Genomic DNA, 18213 nt, shown 5'->3' with positions numbered 1-18213 from the left:
AGGGATAGTTGATGGGACGGGTACAGAAGTAGGCACCTGCCTGACCAACAAGTGGAGGGCTAAGATCAAACCAAAAAAGGCTATATAATGTGAAGGTTAATGCACCAAGAAAAGGGTTGGGAAAAATGGCCAAAAACCAGAGCCTCCCAGCCCGCCTCTAGGAGAAAGACTCCTAGGGCGAACACGATTTAATTATGTACAAACACCACGAAAAACCCACCGTCTGGTGACTAAGGCCTAACCTTTCAAACTCACGCTCTATAAATGATATTGTTTGGGCCTTTTTACGTGCGAACCCAATATTATTTCGGGTCGTTACAAATCGTGTCCTTACATAATTTAAATATTATTGATAATTATTCTTATACTTTTTTAATTCTTTAAAATAATAATGTGATTAAGTAGAAAATGTAAATTGTCCATATATTTTTTTTTATGTTCATTTATTCTAAACTTTTTAGTTTTTGTATGATACTTTTCTTTCAAGAAATCAAGTATTAGATAAATTTTTTTTTTTTGACTCTTTTTTTGTAAATTTTTATATTATTAAGTGGATTACAAATATTTAAGATAATAATTAGTATTTAGATTGTGGACTGTGGAGTGATTTATCTTTATCTTTTTTTTTTCTTTTTGTATAGTGCTTTACTTTCAAGAAATCAAGTACTGGGTAATTTTTTTTGTTAACTTTTTTTTTTTTGTAAATTTTATATTATTAAGTGGATTATAAATATTTAAAATAGTAATTAATATTTAGAGTGTGGACTATGGAGTGATTTGTCTTTATTTTTTTTTTTTTGTATGGTACTTTACTTTCAAGAAATCAAGTATTGGGTAAATTATTTTTTCTTTTATTCATTTCTAGCAACTATATTTTTCAAATTCTCAACCACTATATTTTTTAAATCTCCCAAGGTTTTCATTTTTGGCAACATTATAATTTGAAATTTATCAAATCTATATAATTTGGAATGAAAACCATCATGAAATTATTCAATACTTTTTCCCTACAAAATTCATTAATTTTTTTTGCCTAGTTTTATTTTTTAGGTTATGATTATTATTCATTAACTTATCATTATCCCTTTCTAATTTTTCTTTTAAAAAACCTATCAAATTTTAATTTAAGGGATTATTATTATTTTGATTGTTAAGTTTGGATTAAACAAAAATAATTTTATTTAAAAAAAATGATAATGATGAGTTTGAATTTAAGTTGGACTTGTTAGAGAAATGGAGTTTTACTCCTTATTAAGTTTGGATTAAACAAAAATAATTTTATTTAAATATTGTGCTGACGTGAAAAATTGTAAGAGGTTCAGAGGTTTCGGTTATATATATATATATATATATAAAATATAAATTCTAAATTTTTTATGTAATTTTTATCTCTTATTTTTCAAATGAATAAGTTGTATATTCAAACTAGGTATTTGTATCTTATAAATAGTATTAGTGGTGTGTATAGATTGGGTTAAGTCAAATTTGAGATACTTTTCAACTCAACCTAACCTCATTGGGTTAAGAAATCCTCACCTAACTCATAGTAAACCTTTTTCTTAAAAAAAAAAAAAAACCTCATAGTAACTCTACAAACTAACCTGTAGGTTTGAATTGGGTTATATTGGGTCATCGGGTTGAGGCAATTTTGTACCTAATAAAAAATTGACTTTCATTCATTATTTAGACCTATAATTCAATTAATAATTACAATTCACACAGTAAGTCCAGTTAACCAATACAGATCAAAGTAACAAATTTAAACTAAGACTTAAAAAATTAACTAATAATAATTCAATTAATAATTACAATTCACACAATAAGTCCAGTTAACCAATACAGATCAAAGTAACAAATTTAAACTAAGACTTAAAAAATTAACTAATAATTTTGTTATTGATTAACTACAAAAACCATAATATATTTTTAATCCACAGCCTCACCTTCCAACCTATTATATTATAAAAATGAATTGTAGTTTGCTATGTAACGAATTTAAAATCCATATAAATTTAACTATTGATATAATATGAATTGGGTTGAATTACTACTTAGCATGAAGCCCGACCCAAACTTAAAAAAGGAAAAAGAAAAGAAGCTCAATGAAAAATTCCAAGGCGTCTCATTAGGTAGATTAATTCGGATTCATTGGGGTTGGTGGGTTGAAATGCATGCATCACCCTAAGCTCCGCTTGGGAGGAGGGAATGGAATGGAATGGAAATGAATGAAAAGAATCATTTTAGAATATTCTTCCCTTCTCTTGTTTGAGAGTTTTAATGGAGGGAATGTAAAGCATATTCCCTTATTTGGGAGTTTAAGTAGGAGAGAATGAAATGGGTAGGAGGGAACACTCATTCATCTCTATTCCCTTAAAATCTCAAATTTTCATTCCCCCCGAAATTGGGAGAAATGGGAGAGAATGAAATTAGATTTAATGATTTTTTTACTAAAACTCCCAAAATACCCCGTATATTCAATTCTTTATTTTAAAATAAGAGTCTAAAAGTAATATTGTCATAAAATGATTCCATTCCATTCCCTCCATGTTGCTCCCAAACAAGATTACTTACATTCCATTCATTTTCATTCCTTTCCATTCCTTTATTTTAAAACATCTAATCAAGGTTACTTAATTTCATTCTATTCCATTCCTTTCCCTTACTTAAATACATTTCATTCCATTCCATTCATTTCCATTCTCTTATGATCATTCCATTCCATTCCCTTATGAACTCCCAAGCGAAGCCTAAATGGTACAAATAATAAGGTATAAGGATGATATTGATATCCATTAATGTTCTTTTTTTTGGATAAGATATCCATCAATGTTGATAATACACTTGAACAATATATATCGAATTGTCAATCTCTACCGTCTATAAATAAAATTAAATAGTTTTGGATTTAATTATAAATAATCCCACCAATGTGATCCAATATAAATGAAAAATGGAAGAGACATTATACTATGCCATGCCATAAAAGTAACAAAAGAATTTAAAAAACAAGAAACAAAGGGTTAAAAACTCCAATGGTAAGAAAGAAAGAAAGAAAGAAAGACCATCGCATGAACAGATTAAGATGTAGGCTGATCTGATTCAAAGGGACATGATCATCGAACTATCACGTAAACTGCATATATAATTCCTGGGATGTAACCCAACAGCGTGAGCACTAAATCGATCCAAAACTCCACCTGCATTTTTAAACTCAATATTATAGTTTTAAAAACTGAACCAGTCACATACAAAGCACAATCTTACAAGCGATAAAGAATTACATACCCCACAGCCATAGCGAAGAAAAACACCCACTGGTGGAAGAAGAATGGCCAGCAACACTTCTATGAAGGTCTGTGAGCCCATGTTTTTTGTCTGCTTAATTAACTTCACAGCAAAAGAGAGAAAAAAAAAAGATGCTAGTGTTAATTTGTGGTAGAGGGGTGTTTTAATATTCTTGTGTGAGTTGAGAAAATGAAGCGATTAGTTACACAGCAAATTGCTTAGTCTTAAGCAGCCAAGAAGGCCACGTAGTAGAGAGAGCAATACACGTGACATGCATCAATTATACGTATCCTTTAATTACGCAGTCTTCCACTTTTGCATTTTGCGAAAATTGTGCAGAAAGTTTTGCTATGATGTTTGTTATTATGTTTGCTTTTGATAATTGTTTTTTATCCTTACATCAAAATATTAATTGGTTTTTTAGTATAAGAAGATAATGTCTTTTATCCTTACATCAAAATATTAATTGGTTTTTTAGTATAAGTAGAGAACGAATCTCAGATTTTTTATTTAACTATAAGAAACTTTATAAGTTGACCTAACTAGAATTCATGTGCAGAAAGTTTTAACATCATTTTGAATTAGTTTTTTTTTTTCTAAAATATTTATTGTATATTAATTAAAAGAGGTCCCTTCCCATGAGAAAAAAAGAAAAAAAAGAGGGATCCTTATTCTAACCTTTAAATAACCTATGATCTCTATCAAATGGTTATGTGAAGTGTAAGCCATCGATTATAACAACCCCTTCATATAGTATTTGCACTAATTAAGATTTTCTCTTTAAAAAAGCACTTGAACAACGATATATTTATTTTCTCCTCCTTACCAAAAAGAAACAACGATATATTTATTTTCTCCTCCTTACCAAAAAGAACACGGTTTAAATTTTTTTTAAAGTGAAATAATAAAATAATAATAATAATTTTTACAATAAGTCAAACCCCCCCCCCCCCCAAAAAAAAAAAAACAGAGTCCATCTCTAGCCCAGATAAAGCCCATTTGACTAAAATCAAATTTATGCCTACATTAATTAAATCCCAACATTTACTCTACAAGATTTGGCAGTTGGCACCGAGACAAATATGTAAATTTCCCCATAATTTTCCCATAATTTAAGCTCTTTCAAATATGTAAATTTTCAAATTTAGATGCACTGCATTAAAGATTAGGTAAATATGGGACCAAAACCTCGGAAACTTTATTTTTTTAATGGAGTTCTGTAAGAAAAATCACTCTCACAAAACCACCCATGGTAGAAAGATGCCTAATAGCAGCTTCTTTGGCAGCTCTAGTATGCCATCCCAGCGCAACCATAAGGTGTTTCAAGCCTAAGCCATGCACAACCTCCCCACAGAAAGAAAAACCAAAGCCAAATGTTTCCCATCCACGCTTTGAGAAAGTGCATTCAAAATCAAAGAAAAAACTAGACCCCCATGAAAATTCACATTCTTCATCATCTTCAACTCAGTCTAACACAAACACACCATCACCTCCAGCCTCTCCTCTTTCTCGTTCCACATCAAGAGCTGGCAAACTTGTCAAAGGAGTCACACAACTCATAGAAGGAGATTCCTCAATAGGTATTGTGGAAACCATATTCCGATCGGGATGGCCTAAGGAGATAGGCCTCACAGTCCAGAAGGTGTTGAAGGTTAATCACAGTGAAAGTGTTCTAAACAAGTTTGAAGAGTTTAGAAACAAAGTGAAACTCAATGCTGCAAATTCATGTGATAGTCAGCTAATGGAGAGACTGATTGTTGATGGGAATGAACTCCTAAGGTTCCAAGGTGCCCTTATAACTTGTTCTCTAGGAACTGATGGAGATTCAAGCATTTGTGACAAGAAATGTTGTGGGGTATGCAGAATGATCCGTTTCAGCTTTACGGTTGAAGATGCACCAGAATTAGTCCATGAGAACAGTTGGAAGGCACATGAGAAGGTGACAAATGATTATGTTGCCAAAAGGATATGTGCAAGGAGGGCTATCATTTTATGCAGAGTAATTGCAGGGCGTGTTGGTGGTTACCATAGACATGAGCTCATGGATATTGGGGAAGATGGTCGGTTTGATTCTGTGGTGGCATCAAATGAAGATGACTCAAATGGCTCGGAGAAGCTTATGGTTTTAAATCCAAGGGCTGTGCTTCCATGCTTTGTGGTCATATATGAAGTCAATTGTCTTCCATGATTGTTTGACAGTTGACAAATGACTTCTTTTTTTTTTTTTCCTTTGTTGGGAAAGGGAAGTCGTAGGAAATCTTGTTTTCTTTGCAGCAAAATGTCAGAGATGACAACAATCTATTTCAATTTACTCTTATACCATTCTCAGATCTGAGTTTTACTGAAGAATAGTGCATGTTTTCTTTTCTTTTCTTTTTTTCGGATAAATGAGCAATTTATATTGAGAACAAAGACTGAACATTCACATGCAGCACAATGGCAGCATAAAAACAAGATTTAAGCCTGCAAAACATCTTCCAAATCATGGACATCCCAATCCACGACATCATCCCAGCTGAAGAACTAACTAATCTTTTTAGTGGCACAAATTTGAACACTTGCAACCACACTCTAATAGTTAAGGGAAATTCAAAGAAAATGTGGTTATTGGATTCAAGCTAAACCAAGTCACAAATGCATGCCCAGAAGTAACGTCAGAAAAACCAAATTAGTTGCCACCTTTCCACTTGCTGCCATTCAACTCGAATTGCATCTTCCCAGGCTGATTTACAGTTGAATTGATTTGACGATGGAATCTAATATACTGCATCCTTATAAATAATATTAACCGGAAACAGACCTGTTTGACTTAATGACAATATCTTCAGACCTTGTTAGACCCTGAAACTAATGCTTCTTGAAAAATGCTTGATACCTTGGCATTGCCATTACAAACAGAGTAATGGTATCATAGACCTCTTTATGAGAAAGTCTAGAGGTACAAATAGTTTGACACATGTTGATGTGGCAGAATGTTAGTGATAGGTAATAAGTGATGTCAGTGGTGAACTCATATGAGAACCAGAAAAAACTTAGCAACTCAATTGGAGTAAAAAATTGATGTCAATTTTTTTTTGGTGTATGTAGCATTACTCCCACTTTATAGCCAAACCTCTCGTACAAAATTCCCGTGGAGGCTGTATTGGTAGAATTTACTAGCAGCATCATAAATCTTTATTGCATCGTCAACTTGCATTACTGGCACTAAATAAAAGAAAACCTGTAGGTATGCTCAAAGCATCTCCAACACACTGCTAGATCTCTCTCCAATAGCCTCTCTACTTGGGTGCTTTTTGGAAAATTAAAAAGAAGGGGGGGGGGGGGGAAGAGATCTATAGTGACTCTACACACCTGGAGAGCACGGCAGCTCTCTAACCCATTATTTTATTAATCCAAATCAAATAATTTCTCTCTAATTGGGTGTTTGTGTCCATTGGGAAAGAATGCAGAAATGATGATGAATTAATATTTCAATGGAATAGAGAAAGATAGTCTGTTGGAGTTTATCTGAAAAAAGGCAAGTATAATTTTTTTTTTTTTTTTTTTAACAAAAAGACTTTTTTTCCCTCCAAATTTAAGTGGAAAATGAAAGAGAGAAAAAAAAGATGCGCAAGTGCAAAACACAACAATTAGTAAAAGTCTCTGTACCCTTTTGTCTATTGGCATTTGACAATTGGAAAAAAGTTTGGCTCTAGCTCGGTTTGGAGTTATTTCCCTCTAACCTACTATGTGACAATTGAAAAGACCATTTATGTGTATTTTTAGTTACATAATTTTTTTAATGAGTCATGTGACTCTTTTAAATAATACACATGAATAATCTTACAAATCACTACATAAAGTATTGGAAAATAATCAAAATATAGCTCCAATATGGATTGGAGCCAAACTTTGTCCATGACAATCAATTTTTCAATGCACTATTGGTCACTCACTAACTATGCAACAGAAAATCTATTATAACCATGACTGGGGCCTTTGCCACCACCCACCATGAGGGACCAGACTTGGGGTTTCTAGCATCTGCATAGCAGAGCTTGTTGGCATTTGAAAATCAATTTTTCAGTGCACTATATGCCACTCACTAACTATGCAACAGAAAATCTAACAAAACCATGACTGGGGCCTTTGCCACCACCCAACCCACCTTGAGGGACCAGCACTAAGTGATGGCCTTTTTCTACTGTGGGGGCCCTATAGCATCTGCAGCTCTCAATAACAACATCCAGATATGCATCCTAGTATAAATCCAGGACTAGGGAGCTATGCATTACCATAGCCTTCTTCAGATGTAAAAAGCAGCATTCTATAAATCAAAAACTAGAGGAAGAGAGTTGCTATTTTTAACCGAAACTAAGGATTAATACTTGATCAAAAACACATCCTTTAAAATCACTTAAATATAAAGATAAATAAATATTACAAGTTACGTAAGTTTTTCCAGACCGATCATAAACAGCATTTCTCATGCCTATTTTGTACTGTCAAGCACAACAAAGAAATGAAAGAACAGGATAGACCACCTGGCAGTGGAATCACCTTGAAGATAGGTTTGTCCTTCCTGTCATATTTTTCTGTCTAAAATGTAAAACCAAAACTGTCTCAGCTGCCTGCCAACCAAAAATTGTCACATCAATCATCCATGTTAAGACCCATCTCCGCATAGAAATGAAAGAATAGGATATGACATGGTGAACTCCTCATTGCTAGATAGCCTAGATTCTACATTTTCATAGAATAGGATTAATATATTTATATAATAGTGGATGTGAACAATACTAAAAGTTAATCATTTTTCCAAATGTTTAAAAAGTTTTATTTTTGTACCCCAAAAAAGAGTTTTATTTACAAAAGAACTTTTGTACTCTTCATGAAAGATCCCCCGTGAGCGTTTGCAGCAATGTAACTAAATAGTTATATTGCTATTTTAGCTACACCAAAACACAAAAAAAAGGGCTGTAACAGTGGAGCTATATTTAAAATTTTTTACCTTTTTGCTATAGTGCACATCTATTTGAAAGCTAAAAAGAAAAATAATTTTTTATTCTATGTTCACACTACTTTTTTTATTTTTCATTCTTTCATTCTCCTTTCTCCGTCTCTCTCTCCTCATTGCCTCTCCATCTCTTCTTTGTTCCTCCAAACCCTTCTTTCTTCCTCCACAGATCCATCACCAATCTGCACGAGTCCAGCTGCGGTCGCGCGTCGAGAGAGGCCTCTCATTCGGACGCTGTTCGAATTGGCCAGGCCTTAAGAGTAGTGGCGGATATAGATCGAGAAAAAGCCCATGAAGAAAAGAGCGGCGATCAGCACCACCACAATTATCACCATTGACGGATTGCGTACTGGTACGAGTCTGGGCTGGGCTGCGGCCCATTTGATCATCACCTCCAGACATATAAAAAGAACTCCGATTAGAGTCCAGATCAGACGGTTGGGATTAGGTTGTGCTTGTGTTTCAATTTGGCTGTGTTGATTTTTTTGCTTTCTTTTTTTGTTTTTCTTCACTGGTTTTGATGGGCACAGCGGGGTTGTGGTTGTGCAGTGATTTTTATGAGTTTGATGGTGGTTGTGGTGGTGTGTTAGGGGTTGAATGAAATGTTATTTTATTGTAGTGTTTATATTATTTTATTGTGTTAAAAGTTAAAATAGCTCCACTGCTGTGGATACTAGTTATTCTCACAATTTATTCAAACTACCAAAAAAAAAAAAAAAAAAATACAAATCATACTATCCATATTACATTACATGTCAACCATCCTAAAATCCATCAAGATTTTTCCAAAAATGCATAACATTTATAGTTTAGCCTCAGGAATGGGAACTTTGGGAGCTTCCTAGTTAGAAACTTGGTACTTTTTCTAGTATTTGCGGATTTCTTTGCACCACATATTACAATCAATTAGCATGAAACATTAAATTGTTTCACACTATAATTTGAAAGAAGACGCTTGAGTAGAAACTTGAAAGTTTAAATTACACTTATGGTACTCAACCTTGCCCCAAATTTCAGAATGGTATGTTATTTTTACAAATGTTTCATTTTAGTCCTTAACATTTATTCGTGTGCCCAAAAAGTCCCTGCAGTCTTAAGTGGCAAAGGAAAACATTAAACCAATGCACTAATACTGACTTCAAGCCACCACAACCCTAATCAAACGGTCAAGTACAGTTTGCGTGAGTCACATTAAAAAATGGCACAACCAAGACCTTCATCCTCTAGTGACTAAAGGACTTTAATCTGAACAAATAATTATTGACTTGGCCGAGTGGGGTGGCATCACCCGTACTTAACTCACATAAGATTTAGACCAAAAACATGTAACTTCAAGAGGCGGTAATGAACAATAGTTCATTAGAAGATAAACAGGCAATGAGACAGCCCATACACACAAAAACACACCCATTCCAGTCCTCTTCAAGCTTTTAGGCATCCTTTTATTCAGGTATGTCAAGTGGTGAGGTTATTTCTGGCAGCAGAAACAAGCCACTGGAAATAGATGCAGGGTACAATTCTTAAATAGTCCATGAGATGAATGAATTCATCCTCAAAAACTAGTTTCACAATAGGTCTTAAGAGTCAAAAAGAAATTTTTACTCAAAAGAGAAGCAAGGTAGGGACAACTGAGTGTAACTTTGCTTGAATGCATTTCTTGCAAGTTAAAGAAAATAAGGAAAGCTGTTATAACAAAGAATGCCTGCACTATGAAGAAACCTAAACTAATCTCTATAACTTGCCAAAAGTAATTCAAGTGAGATGCATTAACATCAGCCGCCCTTGATGTTGACAATCCATACAAGAAAGCCTCGCACTTCTTGTTCTTCGTCCTCATTACCCCCAGCAAGTCTAAACCAAAAATAAAAACCAAAGATCAGGTATTGAAATTGTCAAGCATTATTTTACCAGTATAGTAGTTCAGTAACATTGCATTGATAATAAATGTTTAACATTGTTGCCTTGGAACATTAGGCTGTTTATGTGATACATCTAAACATATCGTCCAGGTTTAAAATAACTGACATGTATTTTCTGCCGGTTGCCATATGAGAAGCAGTCTATTTCATACTAGATGGAGCATGCAGATCATTAGTGCAACTCAACAATTGAAATGCAAGTTAATGACGTTGTAATTGCCCAATTTCCACTGACTGTCTAGTACCCCCCTGCCCATTACATGTTTAGGGAACAATCATCTAAATCAATTTAAAAGTTAACATCCTTCTTCTCATTTCTCTATGGCTTTCTCTACTCAATTCCAACATTTTCACGCTTAAAACCCTAATCTGCAGAAGAAAAAGAAGGCCAGAAGAGTTGCTTCACACTGTTTTTGGCCATATGAATACGGAAAACAAAATTTTCTTTGAATAGGAAGAGAAGATGATCACTACCAATCAAGATTCACTTACATCCCTGTCTGTCCTCTGTTGCCATAAACATCATTATCCATTGCACCTCAGTAATGAAAATTCCATTCTTGATTAGACAGGTATTCCAAGACAATTCTTTGGCTATAATGCCAGCACAGAAGGAAGAAGCAGCGTCTAGTTCAATTTCTGTGTTGATAAAAGAATTAGCAGAATCAAAACCCGGCTGGCCGTTACTTCGTCGTTCTATTCTGCCAGATAAAAAAGAATCTGAGAGGTCTTTGGTGCGGCAGATCTCTGTGGTTCAATGGGGATTGCGGTTGCCAAGTAGAAAGTATTTGTATATTACAAATTCAGATCACAAACAAAATAGTTGTGACCAGTGTGAAGATCAGTCCTCAACTTTAGATAGTGAGAGTGGCATTGGTTCTATGTTTGGCAAATTAGATGGACAAGGCATTCTCAATGGGCTCGGCAAATTCCAGTATCTCACGACATGATTAAAAGTGGCATTGCTTCCTAAACGGATAAGTATGGTCATGAAAAAAAATTATCAGTGTGTGAAATTCTGCATTTTATTGAGAAATTATTGTCATTTGTTTTGGTTTGCTTCCTTTTCTGGATGGTAAGTGGGCAAACACTTGAATTTAAATTACATAGTAGGACTCTATTTTTTGAGTTAATTCATAGAGTCGCTCTCCCTAATTTTTTTTTTTTTGGTCTCAATTCTTCTCCAAATTCTCAAAAAATTAAATTCATGTAAGTAAGATAAAAAATTAAAAAAAATGTTAAAAAAATAATAATAAATAAAAGAAACACTCAAAATTTAATATTTTGTTGATTTTTTCTGAAACCAAACATTTCTTTTCTTATTTTAATTATTATGAATTAAGGATGGTTTTTTTAGTATAATAACAAAAAAGGAGAAAAAATATTAAAAGTCTGGAAACCGTACTACTACACACTATCCATAATCTCTAAGAACTCTTTCATTCAAGCATTAATATCTTAGCACCACTGATCTCCAAAAAACATATCAAGCATAAGTTAACACCAACATTTTTACGAAACCAATTCAATCACATTTCACATACCAACATACAAAAACACAGAAATTTACAGAAAAGGCAAGACTACATTACATTACAACATTACCTCATTCCATTGAAACTTTGGCGCCAACCTCCTTCATCTTAGCAATAATCGACTCGGCCTCCTCCTTAGTCACGCCTTTCTCACTTCCTTGATTACCTTGATCTTGGCCGCGGCATCGAACCCTTCGAGCTTCACATCGAGTACGGTCTTCTCCGCCTTCTCCTCCACCTTCTTCGCCGCACCACCGCCCTTCCCCTTCAGTCCTCCAGGGACCATCCCTGGCATCATCACCATCATCGTCGGCGGCATCTCAGTGGTCCCCAATCTATCGCGAAGAGCTTCGACGAGGTCCGAGACCTCGAGGAGAGTGAGACCCGAGAGCTCATCGACGATCGCCGAGACTTGCTCTGATGGAGCTGGTGGCTGAGCAGAAGAGGATTTGAAAGATGGGAGCTTGGATTGGATTAGGGCTAAGAGGTTAGGATTAGGGTTTTGAGTTGTGTGGAAGAAATTGGGGCTAGGGTTTTGGGGGAGAGATTTGTGAATGTGTGAAATGAATCGTAAATACCTCATTTTGTGGAGTCGATGAGGTTGATAGTGATAAAGCTTTCATGGCTTTTGAAGTTGAAGCTGAGAACTGAGACTGACACTGATCTAATGCTTTAATCCTAGCCATTCAATTGATCTAATGCTCAAGAATTGGACAGCTTAATTAGACACGTCAGCGATCCGTGTGAGCCCTCATTACCCCTATTCAAAAATTTCAGAAACTCTCTCTGACTCTCTCTCTTCCAGCCGAACATGCCTCAGAATGAATGGGAATCAACAGTGTTTCAGCTACCCACCCAAATGTGATTAGATATGGTAATCAATTTTATGAATTTTTTTTTTTCTTTGTGTGATTTCTTTGCCAAAGATCATCCCTTTGTTTCATTTATAGCACTAAAAATTATTTCTTTCTTTCATTGCTTTTTTTTTTTTTTTTTTTAATCTGATTCATTTATTGTTGAATGTTTTTGAGATTTTCATAATGGGTATGAAGCCCAGTACCAGTAGAGTGTGCGTGTGAAATATTTGAAATATATACATCATCTGAATTCAAATTAATATATTGGGGCCAGCTGACAATAGTGCCAATTGTAGTAGGGATGTCCATATGGTTCTCATTTCTCGGTAGATTGATAATGTTATAAATAAAAAATGATCGTAATGATATCTATGCTCGGCTATTTTTCAACTAAAGGATTAAACTTTTGCTATAAAATCTTGAATGAACTATATCTAAGTGTGTTAATACCCATTGAGATCTCTATCTGCATGGTTTCTTTGTCTGGAAATTTATGAGCTAAAACATGAAATCCCTCTTGAGCTTCCTTTTTATTGAATGTAAACATCAATGTCTGTTGTGGTACACACCAATGCTAGCATTTGTATATGCATATAACAAATTTCTATTATGTTACTTAAGTGTGTGTGTGTTCTATTTTACCTGAAAAAAATGATGAGAAAATTTATATTTGTGTATCAGCTTTGATCTTAAGCATGTATAATATTGTAAATTTCCAACTGCTGCAGGGCATGCCAAAGAACATTGTTATTGGCTCTCACGTTTGGGTTGGAGATCCAGAATTAGTTTGGATTGATGGATAAATAATAAATGTAAATGGAAAGGAAGCTGAGATTCAAACTAGTAACGGGAAGACAGTAAGTTGAGTTCATAAGATGTTAAATAATCTTCCCAATCTAACAGGCATTCAATCTTATGATCATCTAGTTCAGTTTTCTATGATTACAATGTTCTTCCAATCTGTTATTCGCCGCGTTCAAGAATTTTTGAGATTTGAACTCCCTTTGCATTTTTAATTTTAGAGTGGTCATTTTCTGTTTTCAAATATTTCCTAAAAAAAAGGGAATATAGAGTAAAGGAGGAATTAAAAATATTAGAAAAGCCTTGTCACATTCCCAGTGAATAGGCTGTTCGGGAAACATTTTCTTGCAAATATGTTCCTGCAATATGTTTATTTTATATGTCAAGAGAGTAGGCTATAGTATATGAGAAGGACCAGGCATGTCCTTATCTTCCTGGAATTGTGTGCTTTAAATTGTTTGCAAATATCATGAACTTATGTGAAGGGTCTTTCCTTGAAATGGCTTTTAAGTTTTTATTACCTTTTACAATTCCTTGGTGTCACTATTGGTGTTATTACTTGTTAGTTTACTTAAATTGTTGGCCTGGATATCTTAATTTTTTCTTAACCTTTTTTTTTTTTTTCCATGTAGATATTGTTCATTGGATCACATTCCGTACTTGGGAGGGCAGTTGTTGTGAATGCTAATCCTGATATGATTTGGAAGCATTAAAGGCCATTGTTTTAAAGCTACGTGTATCTCTATTGGATCTAGCCGACTTCTGTTTTTTGCTTGGAGAGGTGTGCGTGCAAAAGAAGACTCAAAAAAATTTGGAAACCAACTTTGGCATATTAACTACTGTTGAAATGAAGATACAAGTCCAGAGTACAAAGCGCAAAAGAAGACTGAGTGAGACTGAAGAATAAACGAGGTCGTTTTGTGTAAATGAGGACCTGATGACACTTAGTGACACAACTGTGTTTTGCAATCTCTTTAGTAATTGTTTTAGTGAAACACTTAGACAAATTAGTTCTAATTTCTGTTATGAATTAAGTCCACATGTTAGCTTGTAATTAGTGGTTAGATTAAAATAGTTTTCCTGCTTAATCAAGGAAGTTAGTTAGTTTTGCTTATTTCTTTTCCATATTTTGTATATAAGGGATTAGATTTTTTCTATCAATTCTTAGTTGCTTGTAATCACTTTTACTCATCAATAAGAAAACTAAGTTCTATTTAGTTTTCTTCATCTTTAAAAGCTTTGAGTTTTTACAACTCTGAATAAGCAGTGTTATGGCAAATTCAATTTGTAAAAGAGGCTCTACCTCTAAATGTGGAATATTTAGAGGAGGCTAAACCCTAGACTAATCATACATTTCACCATGGTTACAAGACTTGCTTTACAAGTATAATACTTTGCTTGCACATCAAGTAGAAGTAGGATTGGGGCCTTGACTTGGATTGGGCTTGTTATCTTTAACAACATAAATTTTATGTTAAAAAAAAAGGTTTTTAACCCCTTTTTGTTTGTTTAGGAATCCATATGTCACTGGTACATCTATAGTTGCTATCAAATACAAGGATGGAATTCTTATGGCTGCTGACATGGGAGGTTAGATACTAAATCAGTTCATAATTAATTGCAATTTCATATATTCATTTTTTTTTTCTTCTCTTTATGACTTGATTGATATCGTTCCTAGACCCCTTTGGCTGCTGAGAAATTTAAGAAAAAGAAAAAAAAAATAACAAGAATATAATTTTGGTTTTGGTTTTATATTCACAAAGGCAAATTTGCTATTTATCTTCTATTTTTGACATGGTTAATGCATATTCTACTAGTGTTTTTCTCTATGATATACTTTAATTTCAAATGCTTGGACACATTCAGTCCGTGGCACTTGCAAAATGCGTGAAACATGTCAAATCAAAGAATGAATGCTAGCCAAAGATGGTTACATTTTGCTAAGTGGCTGATTTCTCACTTTCCTTCACTGGGACTTTTTTATTTTTATTTTATTTTATTAAAGATTTCCATTAATTGCTTCTCTTGGAAGATAAGTTTTCTGCTAATTTTTAAGCATCCCTCTTGTATAATCATGGTGTACTTTGGAGACGTGCCCCTTTTGGTCCTTTTTTAATGAAGTTATGTTTCTTGAATTTATTAAGTCTTTGATTTCCCTGTTCAACCATGGTTTTTTTTTTTTATACCTTGTGGCTGACCATTCCATATTGGTGGATTTTATTATTATTATTTAGTGCTTTCTTTCCAGTTTTGTAAATACTATCATCTATGGTATGCGTAGTGTGCAACAAATAACTTCAAAGGAGTGGCAATGTAGCACATACTCCAAAGTTTCAGTAATTCATTTTGGAGTCAGGGTTAGGGTGGTTGTACATTGTGTTTGCTGATTTGAGGGCAATTGATTCTTCTGCCTTAGATCCCAGATATGCACATGGCAATTTATTTTCTGTCTGAATCATATGGCAATTTGTTTACTTGTTAGAGTTGTGACTAGATGTGTTCTATCACCCATTGTTACCATCATCTACCATCAACTCTTTTCTTTCTGTTTTGGTTTTTCTATACTGCCTGAGGTGCATCTTTATTTGTGAGATATATTGTATTTCTCCTGACCCGGAATTGCTATTAACTTGTTCCAGAACTTCTGATTTTGGATGTCATGACTCATTAGAAACATTTGAGGATATGCACTTTTTCTTGCTCATCTATAACAGCGAGATACTTTTCTATTGGTTTTTCATTATCATGTATGGATTAATTGGCAGGTTCTTATGGATATACCCTGCGATACAAGAGTGTTGAGCGATTGAAGCCAGTTGCAAAACATTCTCTTCTTGGTGCAAGCGGAGAAATTAGTGATTTTCAGGAGATTCTCCGTTATCTTGATGAGCTAATGTAAGCAGGTTGTTTTAAGAGGAAAAAAGTACTTGGAAAGTAGCAAAAGCTGGAACATCACAATTTTTGTCCCTTCCTTGTTATCTTTTCTGGGTATTTGTGTTTGCTTGTATTGTTTTTAACTTCTTGCTAAGTGATTGTTGGTATCGGGATTATTTTTGCAATCTATATGACAACATGTGGGATGACAGGAACTCTTTAGGTCCTAAAGAGGTGCACAGCTATTTAACCCGAGTGATGTATAATAGGCGTAACAAGTTCAATCCACTATGGAATTCACTTATACTTGGTGGAGTGAAAAATGGACAGAAATACCTTGGCATGGTAAACCTCAACTATACCTTTTATTTGTTGCAGAACTGTAAGCAATTTGCATTTAAGGATATTAATCAATCTGTAATTTGTGATTCTTATCCAGGTCAGCATGATAGGCGTAAATTTTGAGGACAACCATGTGGCCACTGGATTTGGGAATCACCTTGCAAGGCCAATTCTTCGTGATGAGTGGCATGATAACTTGGGCTTTGAGGATGGTGTTAAGTTGCTGGAGAAATGCATGTGTACTCCTATATCATGATACTACTGCTGTCAACAAGCTCCAGGTTTGGTTCCTCATTATTGTTCACTTAATGGTTTCTGTTACATACCAAAACTCATAGTATATAAGTAATGGGCCATGCAACGATATAGCATGTAACATACTCAATCTTTTTCTTGTTTGACCTGTCAGCGAAGCGAAGATTGTAGTTTCACTGGTTTCCACAACTTCTCTGCATGCTTTGTTGTTTCCTTCTTGCATGTAGGCAATCATGAGAATTCCGCCAACCCAAAAAAAGAGGTGTAGGGGTGGGGGGTGGGGGGGGGGGGGGGGAGGTGTTTACTGAATGTTCCACAGTGACCCCAATATGGTTCAAAACGTCCAAATTGGATTTTCAAATAGATGGTCAATAATGAGGGTAGACATTGGAATCCTCAATTCCTTCAGCCTTTCCAGAATTTGAGATTCTTTATCTTAACCTGCCTTCCTTTTCTGGTCCGGATAGAGCAGTGTAGATGCCAGTAAAGAAATGGAGTATTTAAGGTTTGATTGCACTATGATGCCCTTAGGAATTATACAGGAATTTGCACCCTTCCTTGGAAGAGCATCTGAAGGGCCAAGGTCCATGGAGGGTGGTGTTCTTCGGGTGGACTACACAGCTCTTGGAAAAATCCCAACTGTTGACAACCTTCTAAGAGGTATAAATTGATAGTTGATTGGTGTTGTATGTGCAAGCATAGTGGGGAATTTATTGATCACCTGCTTCTTCATTGCTGTGTGGCATCGGACATTTGATCTTGTGTCCTCCCTCTGTTTGAGCTAAGTCAGGTGATGCCCAAATCTGTAGTTGAGAGCTGCTGCAATTTTGGCAAGGTTAGTTTCAGCGGAATCAGCACTATAGAGCAGCTAAGGTGCAGCAAGCTTTGCCCTTATGCATCATGTGGAATCTATGGCTTGAGAGGAACAAGTGGGTCTTTGATGGAGGAGCGTCCTTATGTACTCAAGAGCATATTTTGCACACTTTGTTTGATTGGATGCTTGCCTTAGGCGGTGTCCTTTCCATGTCTTTTGTTGATTTTTTTTACTCCCTTTATTTTTTATTTGTATTCTTTGAAGTTGTACACATCATTTTCTGTATCTTCCCACTTCCTTTTCTAATAAAACTTTTACTTATCAAAAAAGGAGATGGTCAGTAATAATTTCATTGTCCTATTATCGTCCAAGGCTGGTCATTTGAAGTAGGCATTCCTATCTGCTTTATTATTTCATTGTTTGATTGGATGCGTGACTTCGGCAGCGTCCTTTCCATGCCTTTTGTTGATGTTTGTTACTCCCTTTTTATGTGATTTGTATTCTTTGAAGAGGGTTTGTACACATTGTTTAT

General features: G+C 34.7%; 3 protein-coding genes and 1 pseudogene across 5 annotated transcripts; 2 read left to right on the top strand and 2 right to left on the bottom strand.

Annotated features, from left to right (window-relative positions):
• Positions 1 to 2926: 2926 nt before the first annotated feature.
• Positions 2927 to 3454, bottom strand: LOC115951211 (low temperature-induced protein lt101.2-like). Its single transcript, XM_031068398.1, has 2 exons — positions 3286 to 3454; positions 2927 to 3197 (listed from the first exon to the last, which is right to left on the bottom strand). The coding sequence occupies exons 1-2, from the start codon at positions 3364 to 3366 to the stop codon at positions 3114 to 3116; spliced, it is 165 nt and encodes a 54-aa protein (XP_030924258.1). The 5' UTR covers positions 3367 to 3454; the 3' UTR covers positions 2927 to 3113.
• Positions 3455 to 4508: 1054 nt separating this feature from the next.
• On the top strand, positions 4509 to 5483 carry LOC115952191. Its single transcript, XM_031069268.1, has one exon. It carries the CDS (start codon positions 4535 to 4537, stop codon positions 5471 to 5473), a length of 939 nt encoding a protein of 312 aa, XP_030925128.1. The 5' UTR covers positions 4509 to 4534; the 3' UTR covers positions 5474 to 5483.
• Positions 5484 to 9791: 4308 nt separating this feature from the next.
• Positions 9792 to 12340, bottom strand: LOC115952887 (annotated as a pseudogene). The gene is made up of 2 exons (XR_004083586.1): positions 11806 to 12340; positions 9792 to 10132 (listed from the first exon to the last, which is right to left on the bottom strand). The product of XR_004083586.1 is annotated as a 50S ribosomal protein L7/L12-like (transcript).
• Positions 12341 to 12520: 180 nt separating this feature from the next.
• Positions 12521 to 17998, top strand: LOC115952888 (proteasome subunit beta type-4-like). Of its 2 annotated transcripts, none has more exons than XM_031070220.1 (7): positions 12521 to 12609; positions 13321 to 13449; positions 14026 to 14983; positions 16162 to 16291; positions 16456 to 16615; positions 16710 to 16893; positions 17410 to 17998. In XM_031070220.1, exons 3-6 carry the CDS (start codon positions 14965 to 14967, stop codon positions 16866 to 16868), a joined length of 468 nt encoding a protein of 155 aa, XP_030926080.1. In that variant the 5' UTR covers positions 12521 to 12609; positions 13321 to 13449; positions 14026 to 14964; the 3' UTR covers positions 16869 to 16893; positions 17410 to 17998. The 2 variants fall into 2 exon arrangements, with proteins under 2 accessions (XP_030926080.1, XP_030926079.1); XM_031070219.1 differs by lacking the exon at positions 17410 to 17998 and adding an exon at positions 17022 to 17111.
• The last annotated feature ends 215 nt before the right edge of the window (positions 17999 to 18213 follow it).

The sequence above is a fragment of the Quercus lobata genome, chromosome 7, assembly GCF_001633185.2.
Source record: "Quercus lobata isolate SW786 chromosome 7, ValleyOak3.0 Primary Assembly, whole genome shotgun sequence".
In the NCBI taxonomy this organism is placed as follows: Eukaryota; Viridiplantae; Streptophyta; class Magnoliopsida; order Fagales; family Fagaceae; genus Quercus; species Quercus lobata.
This window is presented reverse-complemented; position numbering and strand designations above follow the sequence as displayed.

Bases quoted from the DNA above. Each gene is read 5' to 3' on its own strand.
- LOC115951211 (XM_031068398.1), bottom strand. From the start codon at position 3,366: ATGGGCTCACAGACCTTCATAGAAGTGTTGCTGGCCATTCTTCTTCCA. The intron at 3,198-3,285 runs GTATGTAATTCT...TTAAAAATGCAG, and splicing joins TTCTTCGCTATGGCTGTGGG to GTGGAGTTTTGGATCGATTT.
- LOC115952191 (XM_031069268.1), top strand. From the start codon at position 4,535: ATGGTAGAAAGATGCCTAATAGCAGCTTCTTTGGCAGCTCTAGTATGC.
- LOC115952888 (XM_031070220.1), top strand. The intron at 16,292-16,455 runs GTAAGCAGGTTG...TTATTTTTGCAA, and splicing joins CGTTATCTTGATGAGCTAAT to TCTATATGACAACATGTGGG. The intron at 16,616-16,709 runs GTAAACCTCAAC...ATTCTTATCCAG, and splicing joins GACAGAAATACCTTGGCATG to GTCAGCATGATAGGCGTAAA.